This window comes from Phocoena sinus, chromosome 2, assembly GCF_008692025.1.
Source record: "Phocoena sinus isolate mPhoSin1 chromosome 2, mPhoSin1.pri, whole genome shotgun sequence".
Lineage (NCBI taxonomy): Eukaryota > Metazoa > Chordata > Mammalia > Artiodactyla > Phocoenidae > Phocoena > Phocoena sinus.
This window is the reverse complement of record NC_045764.1, coordinates 8737494-8760549: the sequence shown is the minus strand read 5'-3', so window position 1 is coordinate 8760549 and position 23056 is coordinate 8737494. Positions and strand designations below refer to the sequence as shown.

Genomic DNA, 23056 nt, shown 5'->3' with positions numbered 1-23056 from the left:
TATTACTCAGCCATAAAAAGAGACGAAACTGAGTTATCTGTAGTGAGGTGGATGGACCTAGAGTCTGTCATACAGAGTGAAGTAAGTCAGAAAGAGAAAAACAAATATCATATGCTAACACATATGTACGGAATCTCAAAAAAAAAAAAAAAGGTACTGATGAACCTAGGGACAGGACAGGAATAAAGACGCAGATGTAGAGAATGAACTTGAGGACACGGGGAGGGGGAAGATGGGACGAAGTGAGAGAGTGGCACGGACATATATACACTACAGAATGTAAAACAGATAGCTAGTGGGAAGCAGCTGCATAGCACAGGGAGATCAGCTCGGTGCTTTGTGTCCACCTAGAGGGGTGGGATAGGGAGGGAGGGAGGGGATATGGGGACGTGTGTATGCACATGGCTGATTCACTTTGTTGTACAACAGAAACTAACACAGTACTGTGAAGCAATTATACTCCAATAAAGATCTGCTAAAAAAAATTGTGTGTGTGGAAGGGGCTATATGGGAACTCTGTTCTTTCCACACAATTTTTCTGTAATCCTAAAATTGCTCTAAAAAAATAAAGTCTATTATTTTCTTTAAAAATGAAAAAAAAACCTTTTAACTATATATAAGATTATTTAATATGAACACATATAAAATCGTTCACATTAAATCATAAAATCAAGATTATGGTGAAAATTGACCAACAATTTCATTTGACCCATGATGAAAGGGCTAAGTTGGAATTGCTTTTAATGAAATGTCAGATTTATTATGCAATCATTAATTCAATGGAAGAAAGCTGATAGAACAGCTAGTTGCAGCTTTGCAGTGTAATAGGAATCAAGTATACGGACCAATATTCAAATGTTTTAGTGAAAGGACAGGTACCAAAACTGCTTTGCTATGAAAGCAAAAAGTAGAAATAATTTTACCATCTTCTTTGGTATCCTTTGACTTACAGAGTTCGTCATTTTAAAAATTATTGAAATAACATTATGTTCTCTTTGTGAAGATATTGGTCATCACTGAGTATTGCAAGTGTTCTTTTTTCTAGGTAAGTAATTGCAAAGATATGAAGTATAATACAAAAAAATATTGGCTTAGGAACTCTCAGTAAGCTGATAGGTTTATGAAGCAATTTTGTCCTTTAAACGTATGGAGCCATAATCACGGGTCAAATTTATTCTGCATGCATAGAGTATATATTATAGTTATTAACTCAGCAAAACCAAGGAAGAGATGTGCTGAGCATTCTCATGAATTAATTAAAACCAGCAAGGCTAGAGTTTTTTTTGTTGGCTTCTCTTTGCAAAGCATCAGTTGAGATGGAGGAACATACCCTGTTGCTTGAAGTAACCTCTAGATTGTTTGAAAAGCAATAGACATTTATTTGGGCAACAAAGACAATATTCTGTTAGGAAAATTAAGGAGGCTGGGTTTTCCTTTCTCAGGAGGGCCATTCATCTTCAAGTAGAGCACTGCCTCTGAGGAAGGATGACAGTTTTCTCAGTAAAGCGTTTTTGTTCAGTTAGTTGGGCAAATTCAAGTTCGGGATAAGACTCTAGAGAATTCTGTGCCATAAAGCATGAGATGTGAAGGCAGATGTAAACAGATGTCTACAGGCAGGTGGTGTGGGTGCTTTGGAAACCGTCTGTTAATTCCAACAGAAGATCTGATTTTCTGATTTTTTTTTTTTTTTTTTTTTTTTTGCGGTACGCGGGCCTCTCACTGTTGTGGCCTCTCCGTTGCGGAACACAGGCTCCGGACGCGCAGGCTCAGCGGCCATGGCTCACGGGCCCAGCCGCTCCGCGGCATGTGGGATCTTCCCGGACCGGGGCACGAGCCCGTGTCCCCTGTATCGGCAGGCGAACTCTCAACCACTGCGCCACCAGGGAAGCCCCGATTTTCTGACTTTGAATAGCATTGTTTCCTGCTGGGCCGAAAGGTGGAAGCATCGATTTAATCGTCTGGTGCATTAACCCTGGAAACATACTCAAAGATACTCTGCTTCTACAATCTCTACTTTAGAGAACTCAACTGCACTCACTAAGCCTACACCTGCAGCCCTGATATGTCCCCTTGGCTTGGGTCACATATCTAAAGGTAGCGCTGAAATCTCCCCACCATCGCCTCAGGCTGAACTCACATCTCTACCCTGTCCAAAGCAAGCTCCTCCTCTGTAAGTCAGCCGTCTCTCAGCTGTTGCCAACCTGGCCATCGTCCTCTCCTTTTCCTGCCAAAGGTAACTTTCCTCTGGTCAGTTACCAAAGCAGGTAAGTTTCCCTCCTAAAGTGCTTCCAATTCGTCCCCTCCCTTCAGCTCTCACAGTCTGGGACTATCATGATCTATCAAGCTTCTTTGTCTTCAATTTCTGGTGTATCCAGTTCCTGAGCACCTATCTTTTGAATTTTTTTTCTTTTTGGCCGCGCTGTGCGGCTTGCAGGATCTTAGTTCCCTGACCAGGGATTGAACCTGGGGCCACGGCAGAGAAAGCACCAAGTCCTAACCACTGGGCCGCCAGGGAATTCTCCTGAGCACCTATCTTTGTTAGCTTAATCGTCCTAAGCATTGCCTTATAAAGTAGTAAGAATAAAAGTTATTACACTTTTAATGCTTACATGTGCTGGGCACACTCTGCATATTTTCAAGTTTTTCTCATGAATCCTCACAATACCCTATGAAATAACTATGACTGTCCTTGTTTTGCACATGAATAAATTGAGGCTCAGAGAGGTTAAGTAACTTAGCCGAGGTTGCACAGTTAGCATGTGGCAATTAAAAATCATGCAGTCTTAACTGCGTAGTCTGGGCACTTAGCCACATCTTTCTCTAACCATCTACATTCCTCCCCCACATGCTCAAACAGGGTCTCTTTACCGCTTACAGAATATTCATCACCTGCCACCCTATTTGTTTTACCTACATTTTAAAATGTTTCCACCTCATCTTTCTACCTTTTACCTCCTCATCAGCAAGACTGGTGCTCCCTGGTAGTCACCTTACATTATTTGTCTTTTATGCATAGATCACATCTCCCAAACTAGACTAAATGCCTACAATATGGACCTTGTCTTTGTCCAAACATGTACACCTGAGGCACTAAGTGATTATGGCTGATAACCAGTGTGTGAAAAGGTACTGGAAATTCTCATTTGATCCTTCCAGAAATCCTCTAGTTATCGCTATTATGAGCACTTTACGGATGAAGAAATTGACCCCCCGCCCCGCCCCCGCCAAAGCTAAGTGCCTTGTTCAGGAGCAAATACTCTATTCGATTTTTTCTCTCTGTAAACATTTATTGTGTGCCAGGCACCAACAGCAAGAGAAAAGACAGAGGAAGAGCTAGGAAGATGAAAACGACACGGTCCCCTTGTCTCCCGATGCTGACATTTTGGTGGGAAGAAGCAGAAAACAGTTACTCCCAACTCTGACGCAATTAAAGTCTACGGACCACGAACTCCTCCGCAAACAGTGGTTTCTACTGGGTCTAAGAATCTCATCTAGTCTTACCTTCTCATTTTACAGACGGTGACGACGGTCAGAGAGAGGTAAAAGTGGACCAGATTTTTGGTTTGTTTTTCAGTCCCATTATCTCAACTGAACACGAGGTTGTAAAATAACCAACCGAGCGAAATTATCAACCAGCCTGTTCAGACCTCTATACAGTCAACCCAGACACAGGCAATCTGTGAGGGCAGGGGGAAGGTCTGCAGTGGGTTCCGCGGTTTGAGCCTCAATGTGCAGGCTTCTCTGCGTCAAGCGTAAGAGAAAACGAGACTCAGAACTGGATGACACGGTCAGTGCCGGAAAGTGTCAGGAACTAACTTCTGACCTCCTATGAACATACCGTACAGGGACAGTTCTACTTCCCGGCGCCTGTGGGGACGCTAGAACACTTACCGGAGGAAGCCAGGGCTGCACCGACCGGAAGTTCCCTTGCCCCCAACAAAGAGGGCGCCGGTCACGTGAGCCAATCAGATTGCTCTACGCAAGGCTCACCTTCCCGCCCCCCCCGCGGTCGTTTCCGCCAAGACCTCTGAAGTAGCCAATCAGTGCAGCCCCGAGCCGGCGTGCGTCTGACGTCAGAGGCGTGGGGGCGGAGTCGAGTTGGAATTTTGGCGGTCTGGCTGTAGAAAGGGAAGGAGTGCGGAGCGGGTTAAGGTGCGGGTCTGCGACTGTTGAGGAGCAGCGTGAGGGACTGCCCGCGCGCGTCTGTGGGAGAGTTTAGCGAGCTCCGAGGGCGGGAGGCGCGGAGTCCGGGGGCGCTCAGGTGGGCGAGACTGGAATTGGGCGAGCGCGGAGGCTACCTGGGCCGAGCGCGGGGCCGGGCGCGGGGGTGGGCGCTGAGTGCTGAGCGGCGGAGGTTCCGGGGCTGGGGGATTGCGGGCAGTTCCGAAATATACCGAGAGGTGCCAGGTGTTCTGCCGTCCAGGCTATTTAAGGGTCCAGTTTCTTCTTTTTAAAGGTAACCTTTTAAGACGCTTGCTAAACGCGTGCCGTCTGTACTGTGTCTCATTCATTCATTCATTTGTTCAAATCGATGATTTGCTAATAGTTACTGAATGCGTCACCCATCACTTCAGCCTTCGTGAAGTTTACACTTAAAAGTGGCTAACAGGTAACAGACAGGTACACCATAGTGGAATGTGTAATAAAGTCGTGAAAAGGAGGAGGTGAGAGGGTTCCAGGGGCCTGGTCAGATAGGGTGGTCTGGAAAGGCTTAGAAAAATGGAGAGTGAAGCAGAGACTGAGGGATGAGAAGGAACTAGGGGAGAGCTTTTCAAAGAACCTGAGGCCCCAAAGCACTTGTGTGTCCAAGAAGTTGAAAGCAGGCTAGTCTGGCTGGAGCATCCTCCGTGGGGGGGAGGGGGGCGGAGTGGTTTTAGAAGAAACTGAGGAGGTGGAAGTAGGCGGGAGAGAGAGTAGCCATTGCCTCGCAGGAACTTTTGTAAATTTTGTTCTAAGGGCAATGGAAAAACCATTAAAGAAATTTTATCAAGGGAATACTGCCATCTGACTTAACGTTCCTAAAAGACTACTAAGGAAAGAAAAGATTACTGTAGCTTTTGTACAGAGGATAAATTACAGAGACAGGGAGACCAATACAGGAAGCTAACACGGTAGTCCAGGCAAAAGATTGATGGTGGCTTGGACTAGGCTTTTTGGCAGTGAAATTGGGGAGAAGTAAAAGATTTGAGCAATATACTGGAGATAGAACCCCTAGCACTTGTCGGATGGTCCTAGGTGTGAGGGTGAGGAAGGGTGCGTGGGTTTTTTCGGGGGAAAACAGGATTGGTTATACAAATAAACAAGAACAGTTTGCTCCTACCTAGCTCTCAGGAAGCTTACAATCCCGCAGATTCCCCAGTAGACAACACAGTGCAGGATCCATAGAACCTGCATGATGGGTCCTTAGAAATGTTTGTTGAATAAGTGAAAAGAAAGCACCATAATTAATACTTGACATCGGACTTACCAAGGTCATATATATTATAGGGCCCATGTAAGTTAAGCAGTAGCCTAGAAAAATTTATATTTTCTTCTTGCAGTTCTAAAAACCATTTTAAATGAAAAAAGGAAAGTGCACAGAATTATATGACTTTATCCTAATTGGCTATGCCAACTATTCCTCTGAGCTTTGCTAACTAGTACTGAATCGAAATCTTGATGTGACTAAGGCTGCAACTAAGTAGAACCACACAATAGGCTCTTATGGACAATGTAGACCTCAGATGTGTTACAAGAAATAAAACAGATAATAGCCCTACTATTTAGACCAGACTTCATAATACCTGTTCACAATTTGTCTCATCTGTGTAACCTAATATCAAACAAACTATACCTCAACCGAGTTTCTGTAACCATAGCTTGGAGACAAGAAAAGGAACTGCTTCCATACTAGGAGGGAGATGGTGTTGGCGGTGGGGTGAGAAATAGCCAGAGTCTGCATGAATTCTGAGCTCGAGCCCCTACAATTTGTAGGCTTCTGGGTTTGCTGGATACGCGTGCGATGTGAGAGAGAAGACTCAAGGGTGTCTTTTCTTATGTTCATTTCACGCAGCCAAGGTCCTGCATCTCCTGCTGTCTCCTGGGCACGTGACCCTGCCTCGCAGCTCTCCATCTCCACTGTTCTCTTGCCAGCATGGATGGTGAGTCCTAGCCATTTTCTCAGTTCCTCTTTGTTTCATGGAAAATCACTCTTGTGTTCATGGGCTTGTTGTTACTTATTCCACTTATAAAATAGTGAAAATCGCTGCCCTCCCCTCAAGCACTGTCTGTTTCGAAAGAAATCTCACTTCAGTCAGTGAATGTTATTTGTTTTAATCAGGTGAGATTTCTGTTCCTGACAGCACTGATTGTCTTTCATATTAACGGTAGTTGACATGTACTTACAATATGCCAAGCACTGCTCGAAGATCTTACGTATACAGTTGGCCTTCCACATCTGCGGATTCAACCAACTGCACATAGAAAATATTCGAGAAAAAAAATCCAGAGAGTTCCAAAAAACAAAACCTGAATTTGCTGAGAGCCGGCAAGTATTTACATAGCATTTTCATTGTATTAGGTATTATAAATCACCTAGAGGTGATTTAAAGTGTACGGGAGGATGTTCATAGCTTATATGCAAATACTGCGCTATTTTATATAAGGGACTTGAGCATCTATGGATTTTGGTATCCATGCGGGATCCTGGAACACATGCCCTGTGGATACCAGAGATGACTGTATTAACTGATGTTACCCTCACAGCAACTATTTTATAGACAGGAAGACAGATGTCTGAGTGACTTGTCACAAGTGAAACTGTCAGAGGCAGGGATTTGAACCCAGGCAGCCCACGTCGGAGTTTACATTTGATATTGAAATCTGTTGAAATGGTTTTAGTCTAGCTCTGACTTAAATTCTTATAGTGCTTTTAAATTTTGTTCATCTTGCAGGGATGTGTGCAAAATATTTACCTAGCAAAGTGTTGTCGCTCTAATTAGCGGAGCTTAGCCTGAGGGCAGCACAGAAATGATTGTGCTGGCTGTGAAGAGACCCTAACAAGTAAAATGCATTATTTTTCTGGTTGTGTAATTTTGTTTATTATTTTTCAAAATTTTTATTGGGGTATAGTTGAGGTACAGTGTTGTGTTAGTTTCAGGTATACTCTGGCTGGTAATTTTAAAGCCCAAGTTTGTTACACTTTGCCTTTTAAAAAAATTAAAACCAAACGTTGAAATTCATCGCACTGTGATAATATGTAAGATTGATTGTACCATTGGTATAATGATAGTTTCCTATTTCTTAAAATCACCAAATTACCTACAGAGCCATTGATGTAATACAAAGTGTAACTTTTTGCTGTGAGGTGGTCATGAGAAGAAGCGGTGAATGGGTCCATGTTCTCTCAGAAATCACTGTATCTAAAAAAAGTCTCATTTGGTTGGCATGGCTTCACAATTTGGTCCAGTACAGATGAAATCAAAAAGTTTCCTGGTGCTGGGTGCTGTTGAACAACATCCATGTTTACTTGCTAGTAGAGAGAGCAAGATAATAAAACAAGTAGGGAAATATCAGGTAGTTGGTAAGATGGGAGGCGCTGGAACGAGCTTGGTTGCTGAGAGGAATGCGCCAGGAGACAGGGAAGAACCGGTGATGTGGGAGAGAGCTGGTGATTGTCACCCGAAGTCCTGGAGAAGCTGAAAGTAGTGGGAACCAGTGTCTAAAGGGAGAAATGGGCCAGAAATAGGACCCGACACTTCATCTGTCGTCGCTGGAGGAAAAGCAGAGAATACAGGTTCAGGTTTGGTAGTGAAAGATGATGAAGTCTGATTGCTTCTATGTTTTTTCCTATAAAATACGAAACAAGATCAGTCAGCCAAGATTAAAGTGGGAGGAGAGGGCATCAGAGGTTTAAGGAGAAACGTGTGAAGGAGTTAGAGAACAGGGAAGCAAGTGTATCAGGAAGTGTGAGGATTTTTAAGCAGTATTGACTGCCCGTTTGTTATTGGTGGGAGTATATTTAAAGTTAAACCAGTCATGGTGGTGGGTCTTTGTTCAGGAAAGTTCACCAGCTGGAGTGCAGGCAGGGACGTGGTGGCCTCTCAGATTTCATTAGGGTTAAGAACCATGAGGGCAAGAGAGACAAGCAGGGGAGTTAAGAAGCTTTAGAAGGCAGTGATTATAATGATAGAACATGGATCCAAAGTGAGGAGATGGGGTATGAGGGTGGTAAAAACACTGTAGGAGGGTCGATGGATTTGGACATCTTTTTTTTTTTTTTTTAACTTTTATTGGAGAATAGTTGATTTATAATGTTGTTTAGTTTCAGGTGTACTGCAAAGTGAATCAGTTATACATATATTCACTCTTTTTATTTTTTTTTCTTAAGATTCTTTTCCCATATAGGCCATTACAGAATATTGAGTAGAGTTCCCTGTGCTATACAGCAAGTTCTTATTAGTTATCTATTTTATATATAGCAACATGTATACGTCAGTCCCAATCTCCCAATTTATCCCTCCACCCACCCCCATTATCCCTGGCAACCGTAAGTTTGTTTTTTCCATCTGTGACTCTACTTCTGTTTTGTAAATAAGTTCATTTGTACCCTTGTTTTTTAGATTCCACATATAAGTGATATCATATGATATTTGTCTTTCTGTGTCTGATTTACTTCACTCAGTATGACAATCTCTAGGTCCATCCATGTTGCTGCAAATGGCATTATTTTGTTCTTTTTTATTGCTGAGTAATATTCCATTGTATTGAATATACATATGTACCACATCTTCTTTATCCATTCCTCTGTTAATGGACATTTAGGTTGTTTCCATGTCCTGGCTATTGTAAATAGAGCTGCAGTGAACATTGTGGTACATGACTCTTTTTGAATTATGGTTTTCTCAGGGTATATGCCCAGAGGTAGGATTGCTAGTTCATATGGTAGTTCTCTTTTTAGTTTTTTAAGGAACCTCCATACTGTTCTCCATAGTGGCTGTATCAATTTACATTCCCACCAACAGTGCAAGAGGGTTCCCTTTTCTCCACACCCTCTCCAGCATTTATTGTTTGTAGATTTTTTGATGATGGCCATTCTGACCGGTGTGAGGTGATAGCACAGTGTAGTTTTGATTTGAACATCTTAATATAGTGCAGGAGATGGCGATGGGAGCACTAGAGTGAGTTGGCGGAAGGATAGGATGTGGGGATCGGAGTGGGATGCTTGAAGTCAGGATCTCAGAAGTAGGCTGTACCTTTGCTGTGATGACACGGAATGACCTTGGGAGTAAGTGGCTAAGATGAGGGGAGGACAGGACCATTGAAGGTGAGGTCAGGAAACCGAGAGACGGAGGCATTGGCTGGATCATCCTTGTGCAGGTTGTAGTGACTGAGAATGGTGACAGCAGTAGAGATGGAGGGGAAGAGGGAGGCATCCAAAGGGAAATCAGTCGGTGACAGCAACCAGGAGGGGATCTTGATGAAAAAAATCTTCTGTCATGAACTGTGGCTTGAAGAAAGTTAAGAGGGGGCTTCCCTGGTGGCGCAGTGGTTGAGAGTCCACCTGCCGATGCAGGGGACACGGGTTCGTGCCCCGGTCCGGGAAAATCCCACATGCCGCGGAGCGGCTGGGCCCGTGAGCCACGGCCGCTGAGCCTGCGCGTCGGAGCCTGTGCTCCGCAACGGGAGAGGCTGCAACAGTGAGAGGCCCGCGTACTGCAAAAAAAAAAAAAAAAAGTTAAGAGGTTCCAGAGTGAACAGGGATAAGCAAAGAAGACGTCAGAACCCTGGAGTTGATCTCCAGATATCTATTGCATGCTTAGTGCGTGCTGGACACTGTTCCAGCATTTGCAGTGTGGATGATTAAAGAACTTCCACTCAAGAGGGTCACAGGGCAGCCAGATTTTTGTTGTAAGAGCAACTGAAGATATAGGAAATGGGTTGGTAGTAGATTCTGTTGGGTCCAGAGAGCAGATCCCAGGAGTTTGGGAGGAAGGATGGTGGAAGATGGGGTCAGTATAACATGGAGAAGACAGATGATTTGGGGTGGTGACCGAGGTAAACTGGGATGCAAGGCATCACGGGATCAGCCCTGGTTCTCATGAAAAGATGGGTTCAAGGCCCAGAGTGTGGAGCCACTAGGCAACCTTTTTCACCTGTGGTTCCCAGTGGTGTGGGCCCAAGCCTCTTCCAGGGTGTGCTCTTTACAGCAGCTTGGAACGGGAGAGAGAGGAGGGCCTCTTGGCTCCGTTTGGGGGTGTGGTGATCTCAGCTGGCGCCTAGGGAGTCTCATGGGCTCTTCTCTCTTGCCGCACCCTGCAGTCTTGGAGTCTTTGTTGACTGAGCAGTTCAGACTAATGGTTAGGCAACCCCTGACTTCAAGCTTTAGACTCTTTCGTCAGATTCTAGGCCTTGAGTTTGGCTATTGGCTCATTTCCTTCTGGTAAGGGAGCATAGAGCAGTGGAAAGGATATTGGTTTACTGATCTAGAGATCTCCACCCTAACCCAGGCTCCTGTGCTGACCTGTTTCACCATGTGATCCTGAACTGACCCTTAACCTCTCTAGGTTTCAGCCCCTGTCTTTCGAGAGAGGGGGTGCATCACATATTCTTAATGTTTTTGCTTTAAATGCCTCTGATTTTATAAAGGAATCATGCCCAAATAGGGGAAAAAATGAGCAAACAAAATAAACAGATAAATCAAGAAAGAAGAAATCCAACTGGCCAGTAAACGTAAGCAGTTCCCTACCTCACCAGTAACCCTGGAAATGCCAATCAAAGCAGCAAGCTACCTTTTAAAACCATTCATCAGATTAGCAGAACATCTTAGATGATGTACCAGATGTTGGTGAGGTAGTAGGGAGAAACTCACAAATGTACAGGAAGGTGGGTACATGCTTGCAGCCTAGTTTGTAGTGGGGAAAAATTGGAACTAGCCCGTTTGTTGGAAAATGGGTGAGTAACACATGACACAGTCTTACCGTGGAATACTATACAGCAGTTGAAAGAAATAAACTACAACTATATTTTGATTTGGATGAATCTTACATGCAATGTTGAATGAAACCAGGATAGGAGTAACACGTACAGTATGAAATAATCTATATAAATATTTTTAAAGCATACTATGTTAACGAATACTATGTTAATGAATACTTACATGTTTATGTTAAAAGTGTGAAGAATGGCCTCGAGCGATATAGCAAAATTATGACAGTGATTGCAATGGGGCCTGGAGCCAGCCAGTGGTAAGGAGTTGGGACAAGATTTGATGTGATAAACCTCTTAAACTTTTTTTTCCCCCAACCATTTAATGTAAAAGCTAAAAGCAAACATGATAAAATGTTAATGATGGCTAATTCTGGGTGACAGGATATGAATACATTTAATATAATGCTTTGTAACTTTCTATAGTTTTTTAAAATTGCTCAAACGGTTAAAAATGGAGGGCATATATCCATCTAGAACCTAAATGTATACTTAGCGTGTTTTTCAGTTATTCCCTTGTGGGTTGAATTTCGTATGCAGGAAGTGTCTGATTAGCTGAAGTAGCACAGGTAAACAGATCTAGCCCAGTGGCTGCCCACGGTGGTCACTAAGCAGATACTGGCTCCTGCTTTCTTAGCCCAGTGCCCTCCAAGAAGCACTTGGGGAGAGCAGAGGTAGAAACAAGAACAATACTTATACCAGGCAAAATGGTGAATCTGCCGAGTCATTTTAACTGCCTTATGAATGTTGAATGTTTTAACTCTGCTTGTCAAAGGCTGTTTTTCACAGGTAGGCTTTCTTTCTTTGCTTTTTCTTCTTTTTCCCATAGGGGAGGAGGATGATTTGTCTCTGCTGACCGCACTGCTGGAGGAGAATGAGTCAGCCTTGGACTGTAATTCAGAAGAGAGTCAGCCCTTGACCCAGCAAGATGGTGAACCTGATGCATTCGATGAGCTCTTTGATGCTGACGGTGATGGTGAATCTTACACAGAGGAGGCTGATGAGGGTGAAGTGGAAAAGGCTGAAGACCAAAAGGAGAATTTGGATGCTCTCTTTGGAGACATGGATGACTTAGCAGATGAGGAAGAAGCTCCTACATCGCAATCAACGAACAACAGGGTCCTCCCTGTTCCTGCCCCCAGTCAAGGGAAAACTAATCAGGAATTGCAAGGTGCCCTACCACTTGCTTTCTCTAATTCCTTTACAGTAGCCCTGATGAAGACTGCCCATCTGACAGCTTTCCTCAAAATAGCTGCCGAGTCAGGGGTAGAGATAAATGACTTTGCCAAGAACATTGTACGAGTTAGTGGAGCGAGCATTTAAAGCCAGCATCGGAGGGTACAGAGGCCCCCTTATATCAGGGTCAGCCAGGTGTGACTGATCCTTCGCAGAATGGCTCTAACATTTCTCACGCTCATTACAGAAAAATAATACTTCAGGATTTAGCAAAGGGAGCCAGGGACAAGACTACAAAGCAGCTACACGTTCTACTTCAGCAGAAGACCATTTCTGAACACTCACATTGAGGACTGCCATTTCCTTATTCCTGGCGTCTTTCTTATATATTTTTAAATTACAGTAAAATTCTGCTCTATCAATGGGCTATTTCTTCTAATACAGGAGCCAGCATTTATTATATTAATTATGGTACTTGATTTACGAAATAAATATAATCATTTCTTGACTCTTAAGAACCTGTCAACCATGGACATATATCTGTGATTATCTGTCAGTAGTACAAATTCATAACCAGCTTTGGTATTAGAGATTTGATTACTGGAAATAATCATGTTTCTTTCTCTGAGGGGACCCCTTCGAAGTGCAAAAGTTAATTGTGAGTTTTCGGTATGTGATTCTATTGTGGGTCTCAAGGTTGTGGAGGTGATGGGTGGACATCAAAAATCATTTCAGTACTTTCATCATGTATAATATTTCCTCTGGTCTGGTTCTTAAATCAATATATTTTTCTTCCCTAGATGAATTAAGGAAGTTGCAAGAGCAAATGAAGTCCTTACAAGAACAGCTGAAACTAGCTACAATTAAACCGCCTGCAAGTCCAGCCCGTCTGCATAAAACCCCAGGTAATCAGACTAATTCTAAGGATAGTATGCATTTCTCTTACGAAGAAATTATAACATCACTTCTGCATCCAACTCCTGGTAAAACGGTTTTTGAGCCCCTTTCTGAATTTTCTTTACTAATTTCTTTTACTTTTAATCGAGTAGATAAGTCTCCACGTCCCCCTCTTAAGGAGAAGAAAGTTCAGAGAATTCAGGAGTCGTCGCGCTTTTCTGCAGAGCTTGACGTCCCTACTCTACCAAAACCCAAGCGGGTGGCTCGGACACCAAAAGTTTCACCTGCAGGTGTAGTACTTGAGGCCTCCCTGGTTTCTCACTGCTTGGGTTCTGTTTGCAATATATTTTGGCAACGTCATGTATGTGTGTATGTGTGTGTGTGTTTTGGTGTATCTTACCTGCCCATGGAGAAAAGTAAGTTTCCTGGGAATGGAAACCATATACTATACTTCCTAATCTTTCTCTACATCTCAAAGTGCTTAGAAAATCCTTAGGTAGAGAATAGATATTTAACCAAATGCTTAGTGGATTCAATATTTTTTTAGCTCTTATAGTCCTATAGTTGACTTGAATTATAGTCAAGTATAACCACTGGGTTGAGTTCTTATGCTAGCAGTCTAGAGATTTAATCTTCAGACTGTGAGACTGATACCCTTATAAAATGATCAAGTTTTATTTGAAGCCAGGTTGTTTTAAACCAGAAGATCCATTCTTTAGAAAAGGCTTCTTTGCCAGGAGCATAGAATGGTACTCAAAATCCTATTTCAGCACGTACACATATACACACAAAATAAAATGAAAAGGATTTATAAGCTCTATGTATTGGTTTTGTCGTACTGCCTTTTTGCCCAAAGTGATTATTCTTTGGAAGGTCTAAGACAAAATGGTCTGGAGATAACATAGTTTAGAGTAAGCAACATTTTATTGATCACATGTTCAGAGAGGCCCTTTTCATTACAATATGATACATATGGCTCAATAGGACAGAATAGCTGTAGGCTCCTAGTGTTCGTATTTATTTGACAACAAATTATATATTCCATGTATCCACTTATTAATAGTGTTTATCCCCTTAGGACCTTTGGTATATTACTAAGCTGTTTTATTAGGCAATGTCCAAAGTTGGGTTTTGAAGGGATGGGTCAAGGGCATGGTTTCTGGAGATTCTAAAGTTCTAGGGTTGTCCTGGCCCCTGGCTTGCGAGAAGTGATCCAAAGTCGCTTTGAAGGTAAACAACAATCTTACTTAAGAGAGAGAGAGATTTTATTAAGGAGAGTACCCAAGCTTTCTGACCCTCAGGAGCATTATCCAATGCTTCTAAAATATGAAAAGTAACCATGTCAGAATACCCTGGGCCCCCTAATTACGCCCCCCCCCCCCAAGTAAAATGGGATTGAAATGAAACGAAACAAGAGATAAGAAAACAAAGGGGAGCTAACTTTGGATGTTTTTCAGGTAGAATTTGACCCTGTGCATACATCTCTACTGATTACTGATTTCTGTTAGGAGGTCTCTACCTCCCTTGTGGAATCTTCTGCAGTGCTCTGTATATGGTGAATACTCAGTAAATGGCTTTGCCCAGAGGAACAGTGTTTTAGAGCAGCACTGCTGCAGCAGCCACTGGCTACATGTGGCTAAGTAGATTAAATTAGGCATCATTTCCTTAGCTACACCAGTCAGTTTCAAGTGGGCAGTGTCCACCTGTGGCTGGTGGCCGCCACGCTGGACAGCGGCGCTATAAAACATTTTCATGTGCAGCAAGCTCTTTGGACCACACTGCGGAGATCTGGGGGTAGCACAGAAATGGTCCTGTGGGCTTGCTTTGTTCTCTCAAGATTTGGTTATTGCATATGTTGATTAAAAAAAGAAACAATTCCATTTAATGTTTAGTTATCAGCGTGGTTTTCTTTTTAATTTTTATGTTCATTTTTTAGAGCCCCAAAGCTCATCTTTCAGGATGACAAGTGCACCCTCCCAACCACTCCGAACAACTCCTGGGAACAAGCCTGGTGGGATGACGAGGGATCAGAGTGCAGGGACCCCCAGGAGCTCTGGGGAAACAACTCAGACAGTCTCCATGGAAACCTTCTCCGGCCTGAGGCTCAGGTCAGTAACTGTAACGGGCCTCTCACTCTGCTCATAGGCCCCACTAGATGCCTCTTCCTCCTTCCTAGGGACCTGGCCTTCCAGAAATAGTGTGTTTGTACCGGAGATCCGCATAAGACCTACAGCTCTTGAACTTGACCATACTAGGCCATCAGCACTGGGTTTGACTCATATATTTACATATGAATGAGGAAAACTTTCTCTTGCTTGTGTAAAGAATAAAAGATATATGTTCATAAAAAGAGATCAGTAAATAATAAGTACTGTATTTAATCAGAAACTGATGGAAACAGTGATAGAGACTATTTTTTAAACACCTAAAGGTATATACAGTTTAACCAGGATAGTAGTATCTTCTTACAGTTGACGTTAAGAGAAATAGCTGTGCTCTTTTTCTTCCTGATAACTTTTAAGGCCAATTTATATTCTGTGTATCTGTTCCTTGGAGAAATTAAGATATTCAGTTAAAATAGGAATAAATCCCAGGATCAGTTCAGGGAAAAGCCTGGACTTTTAAATCTTCTGTGCTCTGCATCACTACTGCCTTGCATCTCCATTATTACTGCTCTTGAAGCCCAGGGCAGAGCAGTAACCCTTAACTCTGAAACCCGATTGCCTTTAGTACTGTCTATCTGAGTAGCCAGGTGCAGCCCCTCTAGAAGACCTGAGCTGTCAATCAAAAATAAAACTGCTAAGCTCTTAAATAGTTTATTATTAAGCAGGGGGAGAACAAGTGACTGCTAACATGCAGTAGAAGTTTATTGTAAAGACTCTGTACTCTCCAAAATTGGGGGGAAGATCAGTATCTTAATTACATTTGAGACAGTGTCGGAGGGACGGAATACAGTAAAAGCTCACTGAGGGGCCTCAGGGTTCTTTTTCAAGGTAAACGTGGCCCTCCTGAGATGATACTGCCTTTCCCAGTTGAAACTCCCTACAGATAATGAAAGACGTTGCTGATGTGAGCGTGCTGAACGTTTGAACTGTATGGAAGTAGATGAAGTTGAAACACTCAGCCAAAGCTTCTGAGGGGCCTATAAATTTAGCGGATTGCAGAATTGAGTCTCTATAATTGTTCTACCTGAACCACAGAACCTAGAAATACTCAGAAGGATCACTGCCTGATAGTAACCTATTAACTTACAGAAATAAGGCAAAGAAAGGATTTCTTCACCTATGCCAGTGTTTCTCTCCTGAATATTCTTCATTGTTCAGAGGTAGCTCTTGGGCTTTCTATTCTAGAAGCCTTCTGAAAGAGTCAGAAAGCATGTTTTTTCCTGTTTTCTCTTGTCCTTGAATATGTAATATGATCAAACATGGAACAGATGTTAATATTCTACTAGAGAAAAACAATTTGCAAATTCATGAGTTTTTAGCCACTCATTAAGAAAAAGAATATATTAATTGAAGCTAGGTTCAAAGCTTTTATTTATTATGTGAAAAGGTTGGCTTAAAGAAAACTAATTAGAAATAGTAGAACTTCTGAAATTCTTACAGAATTGATGGAATTGAAATATCTTATTTACTTAAGCAATTCATGATTTTGTATTAAAGTCAAGAGATTATTTTTAAAAGGATATTTTAACTTTATATTAGAATTCATAAGAACTTAAAGAATTTGTGATCTTTATTTTCTACAGAGGTCCCAGTTCTAGATCCAAGGAAGAACAAACCTAGCTTTTAAAATTATCTCTCTCTCTCTCTTTTTTTTGCCGCACTGTGCGCCATGTGGGAATCTTAGTTCCCTGACCAGAGATCAAACCCGTACCCCCTGCAGTGGAAGCACAGAGTCTTAACCACTGGACCGCCAGGGAAGTCCCAAAATTATCTCATTTTTATCTGCTGTAAAAATATGTGCCTTGTCCATTACTACGTAACTACACCTCCCTGAAAACAGGTGCTTTAGAGATCTCTGCCAATTACATCTGTGCTAACCAACTTGCTACAGCGCCAGATAATCTCTTCTTAGAATAATAATCTACCAGTCGCTGGTTTCTTGACCCAGGAAGCCTCGAGTATCCTCCACAGAAATGAACAAGAAAATGACTGGCCGAAGACTGATCAGACTATCTCAGCTCAAGGAAAAGATGGCAAGTGAGAAGCTGGAAGAAATAGACTGGGTGACATTTGGGGTCATATTGAAGAAAATCACTCCACAGAGTTCTAACAGCGTAAGCCATTTTATTGATTTCTCAGCTATTTCATCACAGATTGACAGTGGGGACTCATATGTTCTTGATTTGTTACCCAGAGCCCATCAGTATTTCATTTGGAAGTCATTGCTAATAAGTTCCCAAGTTGCCACACCATCGTTGGGTTGGTACCCGAGGGGGAGATGTGTAAGGAGGGCCCTACTTAAAGAACATCTGGTTGTACAGGCTTCTTGGGCTTTTTACTGTCCATGTCATTCTTTCTTACGTCACCTGTCATTGTTTGTTGATGTGTGTAGATGCCCCTATGGCACTGCAATCCCTTTTGTGCAAGGGAAGCAGGTCCTCAGAGAGGCTGAGTTCACAGATCCTTTGGAAGCTTTACTAGGTGTAAGATGTCAATTGCAACAGTCCTGAAATTGCTGGCTTGTGCGGGTACAGTATGGTATATTGAATTTGATGGATATTACAAAAGATGTAGCAAGTTTTAAAATAACAGTTGACTGAGGCATAACAGGAAAATTATTTTATGGCCTGACAAGTCAGAAAATCTGGATGCTAAGCCTCGTTCTCCACTTAGCAGGAGTTGTGGCCTTAGGGTGGCCCTGAATCTTTCTTTGAGGACCTCCATTTCCTTACCTGTAAAATGAAGGAACTGGCTTTTGATTCAAAGGCTCTCTCTAAAATACTGCAAATAATCTTGCTCAAAACTAATTCACTCTCCAGTTTAGATCTTGGCCAACCTTAGATTTTTTTATGAGCTCTGACACGAGGGCTTGAGTTTCAGATTCTGAATCCTGCTCTAGCCCTGTTCTATCTCGCTAAATGTGAACAAGTCTGGTTTTCATTTGGTTAAGTTCCTAATTGCATCACTACTGGCTATAATGACATGGAAATAATAGGTGTGAAATTTATCTGAACTCCTCTGTACAAATCCTTGGGAGAATAATTAGAATACTTGAGTCTAGGCGATAGCTCACCTCAACGTGTAACCATACCCACTCTGGGCTGCCTCTGAAATAGCTTGATTCAATGTTGTGTGAATTATTTTGTTTTAAAAAAAAAATCTGTAAACATGGAAGACATTCATATTATAAGTGGGCAGCATTTTGAGTTGCACTTCTTGATATGTCATAGTATTTCCAAAATTTTACAGTTAAATACAACTAGTTTTCTTTAAATGATGCTTTTTTCTTCTAAGCTAAGGAAAGATTTAGAAACATTAAGCTGAAACCTCCTTATTAATATTAATAACATAATCAGTGATAAATAATATTTACTAAATTTATATCAGTAAGTTCTTTTTTTTATTGAAGTATAGTTGATTTACAATGTTGTGTTAGTTTTTGGTATACAGCAAAGTGATCCAGTTATACATATATATATTCTTTTTCATATTCTTTTCCATTATGGTTTATTACAGGATATTGAATATAGTCCCCTGTGCTATACAGTAGTAGTCCTTGTTGTTTAAATATTTTATATATCATAGTTTGTATCTGCTAGTAACAAGTTTGCTATTGGCTTGCCTTTCTTCACCTTCATTTCTAAAATGAGAAGAGTCATACCAAAACCTAGAGAAAGGATTAATTTATAATTAACAGACATTCTGATGATTACATATTCAGGGTGGGTTATACTTAGATATTTTTCCACAGTAGAACACTCGAACAGTAAATGGAGACATTGTAACCTGTTGTTCAAAATTTATTAAAAATAAGATAAATGTTTGCTCCAGGGGAAAACATTTAGCATCTGGCGACTGAATGATCTTCGTGACCTGACGCGGTACGTGTCACTGTTCCTGTTTGGAGAGGTTCACAAAGAACTCTGGAAGACTGAACAGGGTACCGTTGTAGGGCTGCTCAACGCGAACCCCATGAAGCCCAAGGATGGTTCAGAGGAGGTAAGCCTCTGTTTCCATGTTTTTTTTTTTTTTTTTGGTCTTTATAACTTAGCTGAGTTCTATCACAAACATTTATATTGGTCTACCTCCAGGTAATACGTCAAGCTTTTATATTCTTTTGTCTCCATTAAACTGGTTTTTTGTTTATTCATCTACCCCTCACCCACCAATATTCTGAATTTCAGACTACTCTAGAGTATTTCCTAACAACTTCTTTCATTATATCTTTTCAAGTTCGTTCCAAGGTTCCTGTAATTCTTTCAACTCTTGGGCTCAGGTTCCCTTAGATCTCCCATGAATTTCCATGATGGCATTGAGAAGCCAAGGGTTTGTAGTTGAGGGAACTGTGTTCCATTTGTTAGTACAATCATAGCTGCAGCTTGTGAATTTTCATTTTTAAAGTGAATTTTCATCTTCTCAAGCATCATTAGAGTTTGGGTACTACCTACTGATTCTCTAGTAAATTGCAAACTTAGATACAGTATGAATAGCAACAGTTTCTCCACTCAAGCCAGCAAGAAGCTACTGCTTCTGTTGTAGACAGATTATTATATCACAAGGAGTGAGAGACTAAGTTATTTCATTCCTTGCTTTCACAGAGAAGGGCAGCAAGTCTTCATTTATTGGTTAAGAAGGTGTTTGGCTACAAATAACAGAAGAACTTCACTACAGTTTCTTTTTCATAGTAAACCCTGGGGTTTATTTTTCTTATATAATAAAAAATCCAGACATAGGCAGTGTGGTGATGTCAGGGCTGGTGTCCATGAGTCTCTCAGCCTTTTCCTCTTAGTCACAAGATGGCCGTGAAGCTCTAGCCATCATATTTCCATTCAAGGCAGGAAGTGAGCCAGGCTCCTTGCTCTGCTTTTAAAGGAAAGCAGAAGCTTTCCCAGCTACCTTCCCTGCTGACTCCTGCTGAGTGGAGTCACATGACCACCACTAGCTACAAAGAATGCTGGGAAAACTGGGAACTGGATCCATCATCTAAGGCTGAGCGTTTGGATTCTGATAGCAAAGACACGGGAGAAAATAGATAGTGGGTGGAGAACTAAATGTGTCTTCTACACGTCCCATTTCTACAGCTGTCTTATGGAGCACTGGCTTCAAATTCCAGTGCACTGATAAAAACCTTCTTAACTCGCACCAACTATTGTTATATCCATTCTTGCTGTTGAAAGGCCATACCTTTGCCTGCTTTTAACTCCAGCTCCCCCTTTTTTCTACAGGTGTGCTTATCTATTGATCATCCTCAAAAGATCTTAATTATGGGGGAAGCTCTTGACCTGGGAACCTGTAAAGCAAAGAAGAAGAATGGAGAACCGTGTACACAGACTGTGAATTTGGTAGGTTTCAGCTTTGTTGGGGTGGTTTTTGCTAAAGACAGAAACTAATAGGAATAAATTATAGGTACTTTACCTGTAATGACCTGTTTGGAACTGAGTTTCCTACATAACAGGAAGCATCAAAGTGAGAAAATTGAATGTGTGGTTAATAATGGCCGGTTTACAAAGCTGAGGGTGGGGGAAAGATTTAACCTCTTAGGAAAGTGATCTTTTATTGCTAGCTGACTAGGAGGTATAAGAAAGATAGAATTTTAATTTGCCCTCAATTCTTTCTAGTGCTGGAGATTAAATGCTAATGATGAAATATACTGAAACCTTATTTTAGTCAATACTTAACTCTATTATACCTTTTCTTAGAGCTTTCTTTTTAAAAAAAAAATAAAAGCTTTATTGAGATAGAATTCACATACCAGACAATTCACAATTCTAAAGTGCACAATTTAGTAGCTTTTAATATATTCAGAGAATTGTGCAACCATCACCACTATGTAATTTCAGAACATTTTCAGTACCCTTCCAAAAAACCCATATCCATTAGCAGTCATTCCCCACTCTTCTCTCTCCCCAAGTCCTGGCAACCACTAACCTACTTTCTGTCTCTATAGATTTGCCTATTCTGGACATATACAATGGAATTGTATAATATGTGCCTTTTGTGTCTGGCTTCTTTCACTTAGCATAATGCTTTTAAGATTCATCTGTGCTATATCCACGCTACAAAGCCATTTATTAGCGCTTCATTCCTTTTTATGGTTGAATAATATTTCATTGATGACCACACTCTTTTTATCCATTCATTGGTTGATGGATGTTTGGGTTGTTTCGCATTTGACTGTTACGGGCAATGCTGCTGTAAACATTCATGTACAGGTTTTTGTGTGGATGTCCATTTTCAGTTCCCTCGGGTATATATAAGCCTAGGATGGAATTGCTGGGTCTTATGGTAACTCTATGTTTAGGCTTTTGAGGAACCATCAAACTGGTTTCCAAAGTGACTTTTACATTCTCCCCAGCAGTATGTAAGTGTTCTAGTTCCTCCACATCCCGGCCAGCACTTGTTATTGTCTGTCTTTGATTGCAGCCATCCCAGTGGATACTATCCATCTAAGTGGTACTTCTTAGAGCTCTTTGAAAGGATTAAATGACAGATTTTGGTTTCATCTCTTTTTATTTCCCTCATTCTTGTCTAACAGATGAACTAGTGAGCAGGACATGGGAAGGAGGGAGATAGTTGGAAAAAGAGGTCTCAGGGGGAGTACTTGACAAATCACTTAAAACGCCACTGCCACCATCTCTGAGGTTCACCCAATAGGGTAATACTTCGGAGTTTCTCTTTGTTCCTTTCACTGAAAGGGTAGCATTCGTCCAAGAGTCAACCAGAGAAACAGATAACCTCACTAGAAACTGATTTTGTTTTATTTTTTAACTTTTATTGAGGTAAAATTCACATTATGTATAATTGACGATTTAAAAATGTACACGTCAGTAATATTTAGTGTGTTCGCCTTGTTGTGCAACCACCAGCTTCTTCTAACTTCCAGACCTTTTCATCACCCCATCAAAACACACCCTACCTATTAAGTAATCACTTCCCTGGTGACCTGTAATCTGCTTTCTGTCTCTAGATATATGCCATAAAAGGAATCATACAACATGGGACCTTTGTGTCTGACTTCTTTTGCTTAGCATAACCTTTTCTTTTCTTTTCTTTTTTTTAAATAAATTTATTTATTTTATTTTTGGCTGCGTTGGGTCTTTGTTGCTGCCTGTGGGCTTTCTCTAGGTGCAGCGAGCAGGGGCTACTCTTCGTTGTGGTGCACGGGCTTCTCATTGCGGTGGCTTCTCTTGTTGTGGAGCACGGGCTCTAGGTGCGTGGCTTCAGTAGTTGCAGCATGCGGGCTCAGTATTTGTGGCTCTTGGGCTCTAGAGCGCAGGCTCAGTAGTTGAGGCACACAGGCTTAGTTGCTCCGCGGCATGTGGGATCTTCCCGGACCAGGGCTCGAATCCATGTCCCCTGCACTGGCAGATGGATTCTTAACCACTGTGCCACCAGGGAAGTCCCTAGCATAACCTTTTCAAGGTTCATCCTAGAAGCTGATTTTACTTCCATTGTAGAAAGAGGGCAAAGGCAGTGAATGATGCCACTTTTTCTTTCACCCAAGTAGTGTGTTCAGAGGAGTTTAGGGGAAGAACTTCTCCCACCAACCCCGCTTTTTGTTTTTAATTTTTATTGGCGTAGAGTTGATTTAAAGTGTTGTGTTGGTTTCGGGTGTACAGCAAAGTGAGTCAGTTATACATATATCAATACATATATCCACTGTTTTTAGATTCTTTTCCCATATAGGCCCTTACAGAGTATTAAGTAGAGTTCCCTGTGCTCTACAGCAGGTTCTTATAGTTATGTATTTTATACGTAGTAGTGTGTATATGTCAATCCCAGTCTCTCAATTCATCCCCACGCCCCCCCATCCTTACCTAGGAAGAGAAGATCTAAGTTGCTGCTTAGCTGTG

At 41.7% G+C, this 23056-nt stretch overlaps 1 protein-coding gene across 3 annotated transcripts in view; it reads left to right on the top strand.

Annotated features, from left to right (window-relative positions):
* Positions 1-4089: 4089 nt before the first annotated feature.
* Positions 4090-23056, top strand: part of MCM10 (minichromosome maintenance 10 replication initiation factor) — a 39804-nt gene continuing 20837 nt past the window's right edge. For 2 of the 3 annotated variants that reach the window (XM_032624844.1, XM_032624842.1), the window contains exons 1-9: positions 4091-4261; positions 6053-6140; positions 11795-12136; positions 12942-13046; positions 13191-13328; positions 14975-15146; positions 17152-17317; positions 19035-19202; positions 20429-20545. In XM_032624844.1, the coding sequence (XP_032480735.1) occupies positions 6134-6140; positions 11795-12136; positions 12942-13046; positions 13191-13328; positions 14975-15146; positions 17152-17317; positions 19035-19202; positions 20429-20545 (1215 nt within the window). In that variant the 5' untranslated portion in view covers positions 4091-4261; positions 6053-6133. Of the gene's footprint in view, positions 4262-6052; positions 6141-11794; positions 12137-12941; positions 13047-13190; positions 13329-14974; positions 15147-17151; positions 17318-19034; positions 19203-20428; positions 20546-23056 lie in introns of all 3 variants that reach the window. The other variant, XM_032624843.1, reaches the window with a different exon arrangement.